We start from the raw sequence: 17,917 nt of genomic DNA on the forward strand, positions 1-17,917 counted from the left end.
AAATTAAAATTAAACTGACAAAAGTTAGATTAAAAATGTCCCTCTCAATAACTGTGCAAATTGCCAAGGGCTAACAAGACCCTATATTCACTATAAAATAAAGTGATATATCACTTTAAAAGCAGTGCATTGAATTTAAATCGCAATCCCTTTTGACTTTAAACAATATAGGGTAAAAAAAAAAAAAAAAAAAAGTAGTACAAGACAGGTGTAGGCAAAAGAGAAAAGAGAAGCCGGAAACTTTTTCTTTTTTTTTTTTTGGGGTGGGGGTGGGGGGGACGATGCTTTAAGTTATATAAAAAAGAAAACAATATTTGAATTTTTTTTAAAAGCAAATATAATGCAATTAGTCTGGAGTTCTGTAGGATTTTAATTAAAACATCCATGTTTCACTCCACTTTCACATTTTTACAACAAAATAAAGTATTACTGATCACATTTTTAAGGTTTTTTTTTCTCCTTCCTCCACGTATGTGTTTGTTTTCAAATTAAAATTCTTCTTTGTCTGCAATTCAGAGGTTAACAGTCAAAATAAGGATTTAACAACCAGAAGCAGTGCAACTTATCCCACCACACCAATCTCAGAACAAAATGGCGGCAGGAATGTTAGTGCTACTGTAGCCAACTTATGGTTACACAATCCTCGTCCCAACGCTATTTCTGATATTGTTTTCAATATGCTAAATAAATAGTACCCTGGCCAAAAGTCAGAAATGCCTTTAAAGCAAAATGTGTAAAAATAAAATAAAAAAACTTCAAATTTAAATAATTCACATTCTCTCTTCTATAACTCCATATAATATCATAAATCAGTTAATACTAAGATTTAAATTAATAATGTTCTATTTTTCATAAATATCCTATCTTGAAATCACCTACATTTCCAAAAGTCAAAGTAAAAGTTGTTTAAAATGTAGAGCTGCAATATAGTTCAGATTTGTTTGCAAAATATTTCACTTAAAAAGAAAAACTAGTCTGTTTTGTCTGTTAAATTGCTTCTATGACAAAACAGAAACAATGTAAACAGTAATGTAAAAAAAAAAAAAAAAAAAAGCACTTTAAAACTAACTTTTCCACTCTTCTTAAGGTAACAGGACAGAGCACTATGCGCCCTTCCTAGTGCTTCCTTTTTAAGCATCAATAGATCTGTGTATTAGCCTGTTAACTGCTGACATTCTCTGGGTTACTATTGGCAAGAGAATCTGACAGTCATTCAATTGAGCACTTTTATTAGCTGTCTCACACAAAGCTGTGGTTGAGCATGGAGGTGTAACATAAGCAACAATCACAACCAGCAAAAGTGCACTGACATGTGGAATCACCAACAGAATGCCAGAGAACACCAGGATTTTAGTGTTGTATAAAACAGACTGTTTGTAAAAGGAACAATCCAAGCACTATAACTACTACAGCCCGCTTTACTTGGTATGGAGTAAGAAATAGCCTGTGCCTTCCCAGGGTAATCAGATTGACAAATTACCAAGAAATCTGCTGGGTACTCATCAAGCCAGAAGCTCCTGCAACGAGGTAAGCCCATTGGTACAGGGAGGTACTCATTGGCACAAATCACTCAACTGACACCGTCGGCCAATGAGTCGATCCTGCATTGAAGTTCTTTGTAGGTGCTTCTGGCTCCAGGGAAAGTGGCCAAGCAGTCCTCAATATGATTTGACTACTTACACTGGCAGGGCATCAGTGCACCACTGCCACATTAAACAATGGGCCATTGTGGTTATGATGCAAGGAGTGTCCTTTAAATAAACCTGACCCTTTTTTTTGTTTCTTTGATGGGTGAAAATATGCTCAAACAATGTAACTTCACTAGTCTGAATTACCAGTGTGGCACAAGGTACATCAACAAATCGAGTAAAATTGGGATGGGTAACTCTGCAATGCATGTAAAACAATTATTTCATGAAATAAAATAGTTTACATGACTCCAAGCCTAAATTCTGCTGACCACAACATATCGTGCTTAACACTTTTGACACCAATAAATATTTTAACAGTCAAAATATTTGACTCAGTGGCCAGCCACTGATTTCATGACACTTCCTAAATTTAGTAAAGCAAACAACAAATTAATTTAGAAAAAAAAAAAAGATTAAAACCTTAAAGCATTGTCCCCTTTGTTTACAATACAAAATCTCAAAGTTAAAAAACCAAAGTTGCAGACATAAAATCGTTAGATTGAATCATTAAAAATGTTCTAGATTTGAGCTGTGTCTTCAAATGCATAAGGCTCAACACGGTATCAGTGTCTGTGTCAAAAATCAGCTAACCAGCTTTGGCAATACCGTCCTTTGCTGTATATTTCCATTGGCATCAGTCATTTGAGCTAAGTTGGTCTTTATTTTTGCAGAAGAGCCAGAAGTGGGAGGTAATTTTGCAATTGATGTTATAGCACCAGAGCTTTCAGTTACTCTTTTAGATGAGGGCTTTTCCCCAGTTGGAGGCTTTGGCAAACGTCTCCGTAGCCATGGATGCTGCAAAGCCTGGCTAGGTGTCATACGCAATGTAGGATCCCATTCTAAACACTGCGCTAAAAAGTCCAGAAATAGAGGATCATCGCAGCCCTTAAGTGCAGTCACCCAGTCTCTACTCCCAGGTGGACCACGCAATTTTCCTCTTCGAGAGCGACTACCATTAAGTACCACTGAACCATCAGGCAGGCTCGTAACAGTGCAATAACGAGGGTAACCTTTGGAGCTGAAAAAGTTTTTGCCTCTTTTTGAAGAATCTAGTAGTTTTTGGGGTGGCATACCTAACAACTCAATCATACACGCAAGCTGATCACCTTCATCTTCCCCAGGTAAAAGTGGATAACCAGTCAATAGTTCTGCAAGAATACAACCCAAGCTCCACATGTCTATAGGCATTCCATAGCGACCACCAAGAATAACTTCAGGTGCACGATAAAAACGAGACTGTATATATGTGTAGAGACGCTGATGATCATAACAGCTTGAACCAAAGTCTATTACCTTAATGCCACTTCTACCCTGTTGCTTCAATAAAATATTTTCAGGTTTAAGGTCACAGTGGATAATTCTATTTTTGTAAAGTGAATTTAAGCACTGTAAAATTGAGTGAGCAAATTTTCTAACCAACGGCAGACTGAAGCCCATGAATTTATTCTTCTTTATAAGTTCATAGAGGTTCATACTCAGAAGTTCAAATGTCATGCAGATATGATTACGGAATGTGAAGTTCTCCAACATGTGAATGACATTCATATTGTTGTCCTTATCCTGTTTCTTCAGATGTTCGAGGATTCTGATCTCTTCTGCAGCCTGCCTGTGAAAGCGTTTTTCATTTCGTACCATTTTTAATGCCACATGCTGATGTAGCTTGTGATCATAAGCCTTCACAACTTGTCCAAAGCTTCCTTTCCCGATTACTTTCAGCACTTCATACCTATAGGCTACGTGGTCATGTGGCACTTGAACATATGAACCCTGCTCATCATCGTAGCCGCCATTGTTTGGGCCTCCAATCACACCTTGACGCTTCTTTGCATTGGGACCAAAAAAGAATATTTCCGAATAGTTGAAAATTTCATGGTGCTCAAAGGTACTCAGCTTCTGCATGTATTGCTTCATTGTTTGCTCCGGAGTTAATGAAGACTGCTTTACCTTGGTTGTCCCATCAGATGACTTCAAAGAGCTAGAGCTTCCTTGCCTTCTGTGTGTGCTCTCGAGCTGCCTTTCTGTAACAATCGGTATTCCACTTTTTCCAACTGCCGTAAGCCCATTTGGTTGTGTTGTCAGGACAGTCCGCTTGTTGCTGTTCTCCTCAAACAGTTGTTGCACCTGGATCTGTCCATGGCTGCTAATGTGCAGGTGTTCATTCATGGTGTGCTTATTGCCTCCGATCTACAAATGATAAAGACAAGTGGTAATCGATTATTAACTATGTGTATCAAAAACAAATCATGAGCTACAATTTTATAACAGGACAGCCATCTAATTTACCAGCCTCTTAATAATTTCATGGCTATGTTATGGAGTAGGTTTCTGCCAAAGAATGTACTCCCCATGTGTTCTTTATTTGAACAACAGTACCATAAAATATGTTAAATGTTTATACAGATAAGCTATGTAACCAGCCCTGCAACTTGCTTAGAAATATTGATAACTGTGGAACAAAGAAGTTTAAATGCAATGTCCAGAGTCAGGTTGCAAGAGAGAATGAACAAATGTGTGGGGGGGTTTTGAGCTTTTAATCTGTACTGTGCTAACTTGTCAGAAATCTATATTTAAGAGACTAAAACAGGGTTGGCTAAAATGTCAATCTCAGCTGTCATGAAGCAAATCCTAAGAAGGTTTCACAGCAATAAAACCTGCATCCTAACCATTTAGCAACAAATTAACCTCATCCACTGCTATTAAAAAAAAAATATACATACATACATATATATATATATATATATATATATATTCAAATGAAAATCAGCACTCTTATAAAATGACCAAAATGACCATAGTAATGACTCCTTAGACACAGGAAAGACTGACTTTTGAGGTGTTGGGCCATTGAAACAGTCAACAATTATCCAATTAACATGTTAACTGACAGCCACTAGAGCTGGACTTAAAGGAACACAGTAGGGTCAGGAACACAAACGTATTCCTGACCCTATAGTGTTTAACCCACCATTTAGGTGGCTTGCCCCCCCCTTAAAAGCATGAAGAACTCACCCTATTTCCAGCGCCGTGCGGGTCTGCTGGTGCTGGGCCCCACCCCCCTTGGTGACATCATCACAATTGCAGATTTTTAGCCAATCTAATGCTTCCCAAAAGCATTAGATTGGCTAAAATTGGCAAGTGGGCGGGGACAATCAGCAACTCCTCATAGAGATGCATTGAATCAATGCATCTCTATGAGGAAAATTCAGCGTCCCCATGCAGAGCGTGGGGACGCTAAACGGCAGAGCTGCCCACTGTGCAGCACTGAGCCAGGAAGCACCTCCAGTGGGCAATGTAACACTGCTATGATTATACTCACCAGAACAACTACATTAATCTGAAGTTGTTCTGGTGACTATTAGTGTCCCTTTAACCATGCAAAGTAAACATTACAGTTTCTAAAAAAAAACTGCAGTGTTTTACAGGGTTGCAGGGTTAAAAGGACAGAGCACCCATACCACTTAATTGAGATGAGGATCCCTATTAAGTCATAAGATATAGGACCTCAGTAAAGGCCCAATACTAGTAAACATGCTCTCAAAAATAAACAGTGGTATTCTGAACGCTTCAACATTGTTAAAGGAAACTCAATTGGGAGAAATAAATATCACTGTCTAATAGATATGCTCCCAATTAAAACATGCATACATTTAATTCTACATTTTTTCTTTGGGTGAGATCTAAAAACAGCTTGCAAAAGTTGCAGAGATGCTGTGCGAAGCCTTTGCAACCCCTTCCCTCTTTTCCCTGCACATACTTTCTGTCTGTGCCAGGGAATACTCCAATCAGAGGCTTCTCATTGAGAAGCTGTTGTATTGGAGCCATTATTGTTCACGCACATGCAATCACTGCTTTCTAATACAATTCGTGTTTCTGCCCCCAGTTCAATGAGTAGATTGAAAAGAAGTTATTTCAATAGAAATCGTCACTTTTATAAATTTCCAGAAATATGACAGACTCCAGACATATAAAGCACGTGGGCTGGTCCTTTAACTGATAAATCAGCAGCCATTGTCCATGTTGATAAATAACAAATATGCAGTTGCCTATAAGTATTTGTGCAATTTTAATAAGCCAACCACAGTGAAGACTAAACAAGCCTGGGCATGTCAAGGGTGAGTCTTTGAAACCGGCAATTCAGCACACTATAAACCCTATACATACATTATGTAAAGTGTGTTAGCAAAAAAGTTAGTTGACAGTTTCACAGACTTGGGACTAAAAGCAATTTTGATTCTTAGATTGCCTTTGGCATGCCTAACCTTGCTTGGGTCTTAAGAGTGTGAGTTTCTTCAAACTAGGACATTTATTTAGTTACAGTGTCACTTTCAGGGCTTTTGACAGCTGATATTCCCACTTGTATTGCGTCAGCTGGGGGTGAGAAGTTAAAGGGAGATATACTAAACTGAAACTCTTCCACATGTGCACTGTTTGTTTTCCTGCTACTACAGCGTCATCCACCAAGAACTTGTGAGTGTACAAACAGAGGGGTATGGAAAGCACCCCAGGGTACTTCTTGCCCAATATATTAGAAGATTACTTTTCCATAGTAGTTGCTGAGAAAAGGCAGGAGTTCATGGAAGTAGCTCCAGCTTTTATCAACCTCAATCAAATATTACCTCAGTAAAATATTGTAGCCCATACATTGCCTTTTGAGACAAGCAATAGGAGTGTTTCATAAAAATTAAATAAAGTGGCATTGATGTGTGGCTTAATTAATCCAATACAAGAGCATTGTGATGTGTCAAAGGTTCTTGAAAAATCTATTTACCACTTCAGATAAAATTATTTTCTATCGGTTGACTGTTTCTAATTTTAAATACAGTTCACTCATTTGCAAACATAGGTGTGTGCGTTATATATAGGCTTATACAGTTAAAAGATAAAACATATTATAAAGGTATATCCTATAACAAGGAGAAATGGGGGAAAAGGGCCACTGGTTGGGGGCAAGTAACTATCTTTGCCTTACTAATGAGCGTAAATGATAATACACAAGGGATTCAAAACAAAATGTAATTATATTGCAATAATATTTTATTTCTGCAAATTTGCATAAAATAAATAGTTTGACAGCTATTTTATCCAATAAAGTTGTCAATGTTCTAGCATTGGCTTATTCAACTCAGTGTAGCCATTCATTCGTTATTCATTGTGTACTTCAAAGCAGTAGCCTGGCGAAAATTCCGCAGTAAAACAAATATATATGTATTTATTTTCATATATAAAATCTGATCATGATATACAACCATCAAAGATTACAAAGTACTACAAATAGCTGAAATTACTTTAACTAGAGCATCCCCCTACTTTGTGTACAACTTGTAGTCTCAAGATCGATTCTCCACAATTTGCGAATTTAGTGAATATTGTCAGAATGCAGAACTACTATACTAGTACTAGTCTAGCACTTGCACATTGCTGAGCCAGCAAGCAGGAATTAGCTGTAAGTGCCTTATGTACCCCAGTCAGAATAAGGGTAGAACCCAAAGCCTACTAGCACCATAACCACTAAAACAGCATATAATACTAATGGCACTTAGACCACACACTAAAAAAGAACACCCCCAAGCACCATAACTACTACAGTAGTCAAACCATTTAGTTATGACCTGGGTCCCACAATTGCGTCGCCTGCATCAGGTCTTCTCCTGCAGAATGATCTAGATTGCTCTACAGTGCAAAGCAGGGGCATGCAGGGTCATTGGCTGGAAGCATCTCCTGAGTGCTCTCGGCCGAAGAGGGCAGTCCTGCATTAGACGTGCTTTATTCTACAGAGACATCTGGTTTCTCATGCAGAGGAAAAACAAAATACTAATAATACTGCATGTGACCCAGCTAAACAGTCAAACTGCACTAAAAACTATTTAACTACTCACTGTGTGACTCTGCCAGGGCACTGACCCTATAAACACTACAGTGGTGCTGTAGTAGTTATGGTGATTTGCGTTCATTGCTATTACCTATGGATGAGAAATAAAGGCCAAATGTACACTTTTAAATCTAATGGGATAGATTAAAACCCCACCAAGCTATGTATGGCTGGAGCAAACCTAGAGTACTATAATTTACAGCATTCGTTACAAGATATAAAAAAAAAAAAATAATGAACAAATGATACAGCAGAAAACAAAACACATCATTAATAATTTATCTGATACAAGAAGGAAAATTGGAGAGAATATAATTTTTTTTTATATAGTTTCAAAATTTATAGTTTTCATTATAATATATGTAGAAAATGATTTAACACCAAAAGACGAATGCTAACATTTAAAAGAATGCTTTATAAATGTCACAAATATTTTCCTAACTTACATAAAAAAAAAAAATATGGTGAAAAATATTTTCACATACATTAAATGGAAGGACGGAGTCTTCTGTTTCTTCCAACTCTGTACGCATGAAATAGACACTAACATACTGCCTGGCTGTCAGACTAACTGTACCTAGCAGATTTCTATTAATACCAAAATGGTTGGCGAGATGAGGGAGACAAGGAGGAGGGGACGACTTAACTCAAATTTTAAAAATGCAAGCTTTAAAAAAATAAATAAAATAAATATATATATATATATATATATATATAAAAGAATAAATAATTGATGAATGAGTTTAGTGTTGCAGGTGAAACATAACACATTCAGGAAAGCAAAAATATGCATTACATTCTACCCGTGTTCTCCGCTATATTGTTTACCATTGGCCCTTACCATATGCGCAGAGTTGCCAGCTCTGAGTGGTGGCAAAGATACAGGTGATGGCGGTCCTGTGCCTGCGGCAGATCGTGGTAATCCTGGTGATGGTTGCATCTGACTAATGCCTTCACTTCCTCTCCCTGCTGCACAGAAAACATAAACCATATCTCAGGACAAGGGAAGCCAGTTTCTGCACCCCCTAAATGTACAATATCCACGTATTTAAAAACCGTTCAGGTTGACACACACCAGTTTAAAAAAAAAATCTATATAGCTATAAATGTAAAAAAAAAATGAAATTCAAAAAAGCAAAAATGCTGGCCATTAATGTTACTAGCAGAGTTCAACAGCTCAGACAGCACAATCTGCTAATTACATGAAGGGTTCAATTGTCGAGAGGGATAAACCCATGATCCAAGATTAGCCAGCCACTGCGTTCAATTGGAGAATGAAACAAACAGGATTTCCAAGTCAGACAGTATTAGATTTTGATTTGCAAGTGTGCTGTACAGGACTGGCTCGTCCTTTGATTCTGTCAGTCTTGCAATGATTTCTTCCACAGAGAAGCTTGCAAAAAATCCATGTCTCAGTTCTAGTCCAATACACAGGCTACAATACGCGGTGTGACAGCCACAGAGAGCCAGTACTATAGCAATCTGAAGGAATCACAGCATATAGCCCTTTACCTTCTGTAGAGGTATAAAGGATAAGGAGAATTGATAGTCCTTAAATAAGTTTTATTTTGCTATGTGGCTTCTCCTTAGATGGCACAGAGCTGTTGCCACCTGCACCTGAACCTGTGGAGGAAGCAGACCCCACAAATATAGAGGCTGACTGTGTGAGGTCACTATGGGGGAGGGGCAGGCTGTAACAGGAAAGCAGCAGAGCAGATATAGATCAGAGCTGCAAATGACAGGATTGCTATAGCAACACTAGAAACACCAAGAGTGCACATAATTAACACAATAATATAATAATAACGCAAATAATATATTAAAAATCTTATATATATACACACACACATATATATATATATATATATATATATATATATATATACATACACACACACACACACACACACATACATATATACATACACACACACACACAGGAACACTCTTATTGTGTATGTATCAACTTACATTAACACATGTATAGAGCTTGTCATGTATTCCTGGACAATGCTGCCCTGCTACATGGTCCTTATTAATCATCTCATGTACTGTATTAATGTATTGCATTCATATAGCTTGTCATATAGGATGATGGGTTATTTCTGGTAGTATAGGAATTTTACATACAGCAGGGCAGCATTTTGTATGTGCTACCTAATGCCATGAAAGGATATGTCTAGGACAAAACAGAGAATGTGACAAAGGCAGCACAATGTACACTGACAAACACAATTACAGCCAGCACAATGTATATAGGGTAACACACACACACAATTACAGCCAGCACAATGTATACGGACACACACACCATTACAGCCAGCACAATTTATACAGGGTAACACACACACACACACACACACACACACACACACAATTACAGCCAGTACAATGTATTCAGGGTAACACACACACACACACACACAAACAATTACAGCCAGCACAATGTATTCAGGGTAACACACACACACAATTACAGCCAGCACAATGTATACAGGGTAACACACACCACACACACAATTACAGCCAGCACAATGTATACAGGGTAACACACACCACACACACAATTACAGCCAGCACAATGTATACAGGGTAACACACACCACACACAATTACAGCCAGCACAATGTATACAGGGTAACACACACCACACATAATTACAGCCAGCACAATGTATACAGGGTAACACACACCACACACACACACACACACAATTACAGCCAGCACAATGTATACAGGGTAACACACACCACACACACACACACACAATTACAGCCAGCACAATGTATACAGGGTAACACACACACATACACAATTACAACCAGCACAATGTATACTGACACACAATTACAGCCAGCACAATGTATACAGGGTAACACACACACACACACATCACACAATTACAGCCAGCACAATGTATACAGGGTAACACACACACACAATTACAGCCAGCACAATCTATACAGGGTAACACACACACACACACACAATTACAGCCAGCACAATCTATACAGGGTAACACACACACACAATTACAGCCAGCACAATCTATACAGGGTAACACACACACACAATTACAGCCAGCACAATCTATACAGGGTAACACACACACACACACACACACACACAATTACAGCCAGCACAATCTATACAGGGTAACACACACACACACACATACACACACACAATTACAGCCAGCACAATCTATACAGGGTAACACACACACAAACACACACACAATTACAGCCAGCACAATGTATACAGGGTGACACACACACAATTACAGCCAGCACAATGTATACTGACACACAATTACAGCCAGCACAATGTATACTGACACACAATTACAGCCAGCACAATGTATACTGACACACAATTACAGCCAGCACAATGTATACTGACACACAATTACAGCCAGCACAATGTATACTGACACACAATTACAGCCAGCACAATGTATACTGACACACAATTACAGCCAGCACAATGTATACAGGGTAACCCACACAATTACAGCCAGCACAATGTATACACACACACACTATTACAATGTATACAGACACACACAATTACAGCCAGCACAATGTATACTGACTGACTGACACACACACACACACACACACCATAGTTACAGGCTGTCAGCCATTATGGAGTAGCCCCCCTGGCATGCCATGCTGTGCCATGCTATGTGCCAGGTTGCCCAGGTTTTGCCCTTACCGGCAGGGTGGATGCCAGCAGCGGCACAGCTCTTCCTCGTTAACATGGCGGAGGGGGCAGGGGGGGTCATGAACTCCGGTCTCCGGCTCCCACCGATCTCATGGACCTCCTCCTCCTCCGGCTCCTGCTCTCCCCGGATACTCCGCTCAGCTGCAGGGAGGGGGCGCCCGGCATCCCCGGCCTACACACTAAGGGCGGCCCCCGGGCCCTCCTCCAGCTCTCCCTAGGGGAGACAGACAGAGCCGGGCAATCAGTGTCTCCACCCCCTGTACTGGCCACAATGGGGGTCTTTACTGGCCAGCTATGAATGAGAGCCCCCCTGTAACGGCCGGTGTGTGCTGGCTGCCTGTAATGATGTTACCAAGCAGCACTCAGTATGAGCAGGGAGGGATAGGGAGGGACAGGGAGGCTGAGTATGGATACTGGAAGTCCTGGAAGGTCAATAAAACATCTTTCTCCCCTAAATGTAACATTCTCGACCTATTCCCCTGCAGTCCTTTATGTCCATTACCATCAATAAAATGAGCCAGAACATTTTTATAAACACATATAATTATCTGCCAGTTCATTTTTAAAATCAATGTATGTCTGTAAAACTAGGCTGCACTCACCTGGACATGCATACATTATATATATATATATATAAAATGTTTATTTGTGCATTTATTAACCCTTTTCACATGTATACATATTTATTGTCACCTGGAAATGAAATATTTTCCCACCTCATACTTTCTCATTATACAATGTGTATTTATCAAACCTTTCAGTCCCACAGAAAGCAACACCTTTCATCATCCCCATGGGACAGGAAGGGTTAAAACATGACCAGTACACTTGACATTTTGTAATGAGACCAAAAACTTCCACACCAGAACTAGCGCCGGATGAGGCTAATGGGTGGAAACTGTAAAGTCTATCACTGGTCACTGGTTCTTTAGGATCATAAACAATGATTTAATAAAATAAAAAAAAAGCTGTCTTTAAAGCACCTGGTATCAACCATTTTGATCGCATGCAATTTGGTCGCATGCATTTTGGTCGTGACAAATTGGTCGAATTACACTGTTTGTGCATTTTGATCGCATGCAATTTGGTCGCCATTCATTTTGGCCGCATTTTGATATAAGGTGTCATTTGGGTAATATAAGGTGTCACTATCTTAGGGTAAGGGTTAGGGTTAGGGTTAGGGTTAGCTTTTTCCCATGAGTGGGGATCGTCCCTGTGCACTACCTAAGATGGCTACAGAGTCCCAAAGTCCCACTGCTGGATGCAGCAATTGAGGTCCGCTCCCATAATTTCTCCTGTTTGTTGGGTGAGTATGGGTACGGTACCTGTTGTGCTTCCGTATCAGGGTGCGATCTGTCGCGTTGTGGAGTTGGGGCATGGGGGTGGGGTCACTGGGTGTCCTCCAGGTACAGGTCCTTGGTGCAGGCTTCAAGGTAGTTGGTGGGTCATACTCGACCGGAGTGCGTCTTGCGCCTGTTTCCTGGGAGTGCCACAGCTGTGCGGGTATGCGTGAATATGCAGGCTTCTGTGGTGCTTGTGTGTCTTGCGGTCAAAAATCCATGCAATCACAATGCCATGCGACCAAAATGCATGGCGACCAGATTGCCTCGACCAAAATGCATGCGACCAAAATGCATGCGACCAAAATGCCCTAAACCAGAGCACCTCTGTCATCTTCTGCAAAGACCCCCGATGGTGACATTTCTTCTTGGTGTGCGGGTGCCCAGGGAGGTAGGTTGGAATTAACTGAACATGTCCTTTATGGTGGCCGCCATCCTGGTCTGGTGCATCCTCTTCAGCTCCTGGTGGTTCATGATGTCATTGGTGACAGTGGTAGCTTCTCATTTTTGTCAAACGCAGGAAAAAAAGTCTGTACTTTGTCTTATGATATTGCTTGACTGTAACAGAATTTCAGTGAAATTCCAACACAGGCGTCACGAGCATAGCTTTCAGGGCCGGACTGGGGATACGAAGCAGCCCTGGAAAAAAATCTATGCCAGCCCCATAAGTTATTGTGCTATGCAGGGTGTGTGTATATATATATATATATATATATATATATATATAAGTATAAACAGAAAAGGTAGCACTCACGGTCTTCGGTTAAAAAGTCTTCTTTATTGTGCAAGAGTTAAAACATAGTTCCAGGATCAACGTTTCAGTCCTCTCTCAGGACTTTCATCAGGATCAATAAATTACACATAAACAGTGCCCCAATATATAGGCTAAACACTTAAACAATTAGTAATAATTAAAGAAATAATCATCAAAGTATAAGGAAATAAACTCACCCCAGGTGCTGTGTCTATCTGGCGGCGTCTAGCCGATCATAGTGCGCATGTGCACGGTGTGTACGGCATTCTCCGCCTCCTATACGGAAGCCGTGTAAGTCCAAAACTCATTATGTGCCTGAGCACAATGTGCGCATGCGCGGGCTTTCATTAGCATCGAGAAGCCGGCTAGAGCTCCTTACTGCGTGCCGGAAAATTAAAGTTGTTTGCACACAGTATTGGTTGTCATGGCTATCTCGCCATGGCAACCCTTTATAAAGGGAGTATGCCGAACTTATGTTTAAATAAAGTGCTTAGTGATAAAATAAATATAAATAGACATTTGATTGAAAGAGTGAGTAGGGGCCTTATGGTAGCGCAGGCCCTGCACACACTGACCTGCTTCTTACCTCCTGCTTGGAGCTCCTGAAGGCTGGGTGTTGGGGAAGCAGGGACTCCTTCCTGCTTCCCATGCTGCATTAACCCCTTAAGGACACATGACATGTGTGACATGTCATGATTCCCTTTTATTCCAGACGTTTGGTCCTTAAGGGGTTAACCAGGCTCCGGCCGCACAGCAAGCTCCGCCGCACAGCAAGCTCCACCCAGCCGCACACTAGGCTCCGTCCCGCCGCAAACTAGGCTCCGCCCCCGCCACATTTTTTTTTATTTTTTTTTTTAGTGATCCTGACCAGCCATGTGTGAGCTGTGCCGGCCGCCTGGCTCCCCCTGCTCCCATGGGGCTCTGTGCGGCCGCACAGCTCACACATAGCCGGCCAGCATCACAGGAGCCTAATCACTGAATGGGGCTGTCAGCCCAGCCCCAGGTGCCGCGGCCCACCGGGAAATTTCCCGGTATCCCGGTGGTCCAGTCCAGCGCTGATAGCTTTAGTAAATGCTCATTATTTTGGTGAGGTGAGAGTTGACAAAGTCGCTTTAAAATAGCGTCCATTACTAGGGGAACCTGCGTAAACGCAGAGTGAAGTCTAAAACAGGATGTCTGTCTGTGCTTTTCTGCATGTCAAGCTGTTAATTCTGGGATAGTTGTGGAAACATGACTGCTCACAGTTACCTTGGCCAAGACTGGCTTCCCAAAATCCAACTTGAGATGTTTAAGGGGGAGTATACACAAGGTGCATCTATAACTGGGAGACCTAATCCGCTCATAGGACCTCTTACATCTTACCTGTGACATCTATTCTCTTGGCTTTATTCTGTAATATAATATGTACACACACACCACCATCATCATTATGAAAAGTGTGTGTACTTTAACCCTTTCAGTGATCAAAATGTGTTAAAACAGTTAATACAGACTCACACCAGGGGACTGTGTGTATATATTAGCCATTTTAATCCCAGAGATATCATGCAATGTCGTCATGTATTAACCCATTCAGCCCCATGGAGATGGTAAAAGGTGGTGATTTCTAAGGGAATAAAAGGTTAATTAATACACATTATGTAATAAGACTATATGAGGAGCATAAATGTTTAATTTGCAGGTGGTGATAAAAGTATGCTAAAATAGCGCACACTGATAATTAAATATCCTTAGAAAAAGTACAGACTTGCTTTTTATTGATAGTAAGGGACATTAAAGGGACTTCCTGCTTATTGTAGGGGGAAAGGCTAAGGATTTACATGCAGGAGAGATAAGCCGGAATGATTTATTGACCTTTCAGGACTTTGAGCAGCCACACTTAGCCTTGTGGCCCCTCCCTGCTCACATAGTCTGCTTGCCCAGCTCCCCAGAGATGTGGTATCACATCTTTACAGTTAACCAACTTAAGCAGGACACTGGCTGACATGGAGGGAGGGGGCTGACACTTGGTGGCAGTGAGGAGGGAAGGGGCTGCTAGTTAAGGCTGTGAGAAAAGAGAGGGGACTGTCAGCTGTGGGGACGAAAAGGGGCTGAAAGTTGGGTGATGGTTGGCAACTGTGGGGAGCGAGAGGGGTTGGTGGTTGGCAGAGTGTGGGGTAAAAGGGGTGCTGACGGTTGGTACAGTGAGAAGGACTGAATGGCCCAAGCTGTGTCTCCAGGTGACTGTGTTAGCATGAGCGGCTGGGCGTTGCTAGGCAGCAAGATGTTTGTATTCACAGATTCGCTATCACTTCAAAGATGTGTGGGCGGGTGAAGGGACAAAAATTATATTAAAGGAACAATCACAGGGCTGGTCCAGCATAGTATACAATCTCCCACCTAGGGAGCTGTGGACTTAGGGGGAGCACACTGCTTGGGATAGCAGGAGTCCTTCTTGTGTCGAGCGAGGGGGCCTTCAATTCAGTCTGAATTGAGAATTACAAATCTTTTCTTCTGGCATATTAAAAATTGGTAAGGGGTTTATTAACTAAACAGGGGTGTATTCAAAACCGTAAACCCTGAAAGAATAGAAATCACATCGCAAAAGTTAAGCAAAAAAGGCTGATTTTGAAAAATTCTCCAACTCATCTATAGCTACAGCTTGGCTGTATTTCTAAATTTAGCAAAATTATTTTGTAAGTCATTACAATCAGAGCCGCCATCAGGAGATACAGTCAGTACCCAATTAAAGGAACGGGCCAGGCCCTAGGGTCTTTAAGGAGCCATGTAGAAATATTTGCTTCAGTTGAGCAGATATAACTATCTCCCGTAACCAGACCGCACCATGGGACTCCTGTGTGGGCCCCTTAATGGGATGTGCTGGCTGCCTCTTTTCTCCTCTTGTGCAGTACTGTGGGAGGAAGAGATAACATAGTACTTCCTCCCGGTGTGGGAAGAAGCCAATAGGGGAGGCATCCAAGTTTGCAGCCAAATCCATTTTAGAACCCAGGAAAGCCACCATCCTACTTCAACAGTTAGGAAACCAAGAGAATGACTTACAACATATATTTTTGAGTGTGAGTGCATTTGTGTGTGTGTATATATCTGTTTTTTGTGGCATTGTGTATGAGATTGTATGTGTGGTATGGCATTGTGTATCTTTGTGTGTATGTGTAAACCTGAGACTGTATGTCTGGCAGTCATTGTCTTTGTGTGTGTTTTTGAAGCAGTGTGTAACAGTATCATTGTATGTGCCTGTGAGTATGGCATCTGTGTTTACATGTGTGGATGTGAGCTTCTTCGGGGGTCTGGTCATTAGATTGAATTGTAATGGCAGCCCTGACTAAAATTCGCTGTGGGTATATCTAAAAAGAGCTTGCAAAAGACTACAGCCTTTGCAAACCGTACCATTTTTCCCTGGAAGAGATGTTCAGTCTCTTTAATAACATTTGAAAAGCCTCTTAGTCTATGCCTGTGTGCATCTTCCTTTACAATTCATAGGAATCTAATTGAACTGTAATGCTTTGTGTTCCTTTAAGAACCCCAATTAAAGGGAACTTGTAGTCACTTACCTTGGTCTACGCTCCCGCGCCGCAATTACATTAGCGAAGTCCACCCCCGCTCCTCTGCTGCTCTTCGGTCCACTCCTCCTCCTCCGATCACTGATTTGCTCCGCTTGAGGAAAGTTACACACTGCCAGCATGCTCAATTGCCAGCATGCCGGTGTTTGAACGGAGTGCTGCCACACCACTCCATTCCTATACCCCCTGCTTTTATAGTTACGGGACTTAAAAGTGTCCATTTCACGGGACCTGTTACTTCTCTGGAATTTCTTCCATTGAATAAAACTTTTAAAATCACGTATAACTTGTGTTATCATTTTTCATGAGACCCTCTGATTTCTTCAAAATTAATTTTAAGTTTAGTAAATGGCATCATAATCTAGTTCAGACAAGGCAGAGTCAGGGCAAATTGGGTCTGTCCTGATCAATCGGAACTGCTAGGAGGCCTGGGACAAGGCTACTTCACCTCATAGACCACTCCATTCTAGTTTGGAGTAAATTTATACAAACCACCCGAGTACATTTACTGTCAGTCTATATAAAGCTGCTTTACTCTACTCACACCTGCTAACAGTCAATTTGTAAACTCCAATCCCTGGAAGACCTCTCTACAGAGCTACATCTTGAGGGACACATTTTCTCACCTTTATTATTCATATTGTAAAGAACACGTTATTCTGCTGTAGGAGAAATCGGCACATAAACCTAAGTAGGTGACATCTTATCCTATGTACAGTCCTGTAAATCTGCAGGTTGTGAAAAAACTATTTGTACTAGGCTGGCCCTATATATGTTTGTGTTACGCTATTTTTAAACTAATTCTAATGCTAAGATTCTTTTTTTAGCATACCTGCAACTTTACATTAAGCAGCATGTAATATGTTATTAACACATGTATTCTATCAGCTGTCAGTGTGAGAGAGTTCATGGACAGCTGAAAATCCTGTAAAGCGAGAATAAAATGGGAGCCTTGCCAATTGCATATTTTAACCCTT

The 17,917-nt window shown here is 40.9% G+C and overlaps 1 protein-coding gene across 4 annotated transcripts; it reads right to left on the reverse strand.

The window, feature by feature from the left end:
* Positions 1–267: 267 nt before the first annotated feature.
* Positions 268–17,611, reverse strand: DYRK2 (dual specificity tyrosine phosphorylation regulated kinase 2). Of its 4 annotated transcripts, none has more exons than XM_063447043.1 (3): positions 17,567–17,611; positions 8,402–8,529; positions 268–3,875 (listed from the first exon to the last, which is right to left on the reverse strand). In XM_063447043.1, exons 1-3 carry the CDS (start codon positions 17,577–17,579, stop codon positions 2,274–2,276), a joined length of 1,743 nt encoding a protein of 580 aa, XP_063303113.1. In that variant the 5' UTR covers positions 17,580–17,611; the 3' UTR covers positions 268–2,273. The 4 variants fall into 4 exon arrangements, with proteins under 4 accessions (XP_063303113.1, XP_063303112.1, XP_063303114.1 ...); XM_063447042.1 differs by lacking the exon at positions 17,567–17,611 and adding an exon at positions 11,278–11,634; XM_063447044.1 differs by lacking the exon at positions 17,567–17,611 and adding an exon at positions 9,073–9,242.
* Between the last annotated feature and the right edge of the window lie 306 nt (positions 17,612–17,917).

The sequence above is a fragment of the Pelobates fuscus genome, chromosome 3 (assembly GCF_036172605.1).
Source record: "Pelobates fuscus isolate aPelFus1 chromosome 3, aPelFus1.pri, whole genome shotgun sequence".
Taxonomy (NCBI): Eukaryota; Metazoa; Chordata; class Amphibia; order Anura; family Pelobatidae; genus Pelobates; species Pelobates fuscus.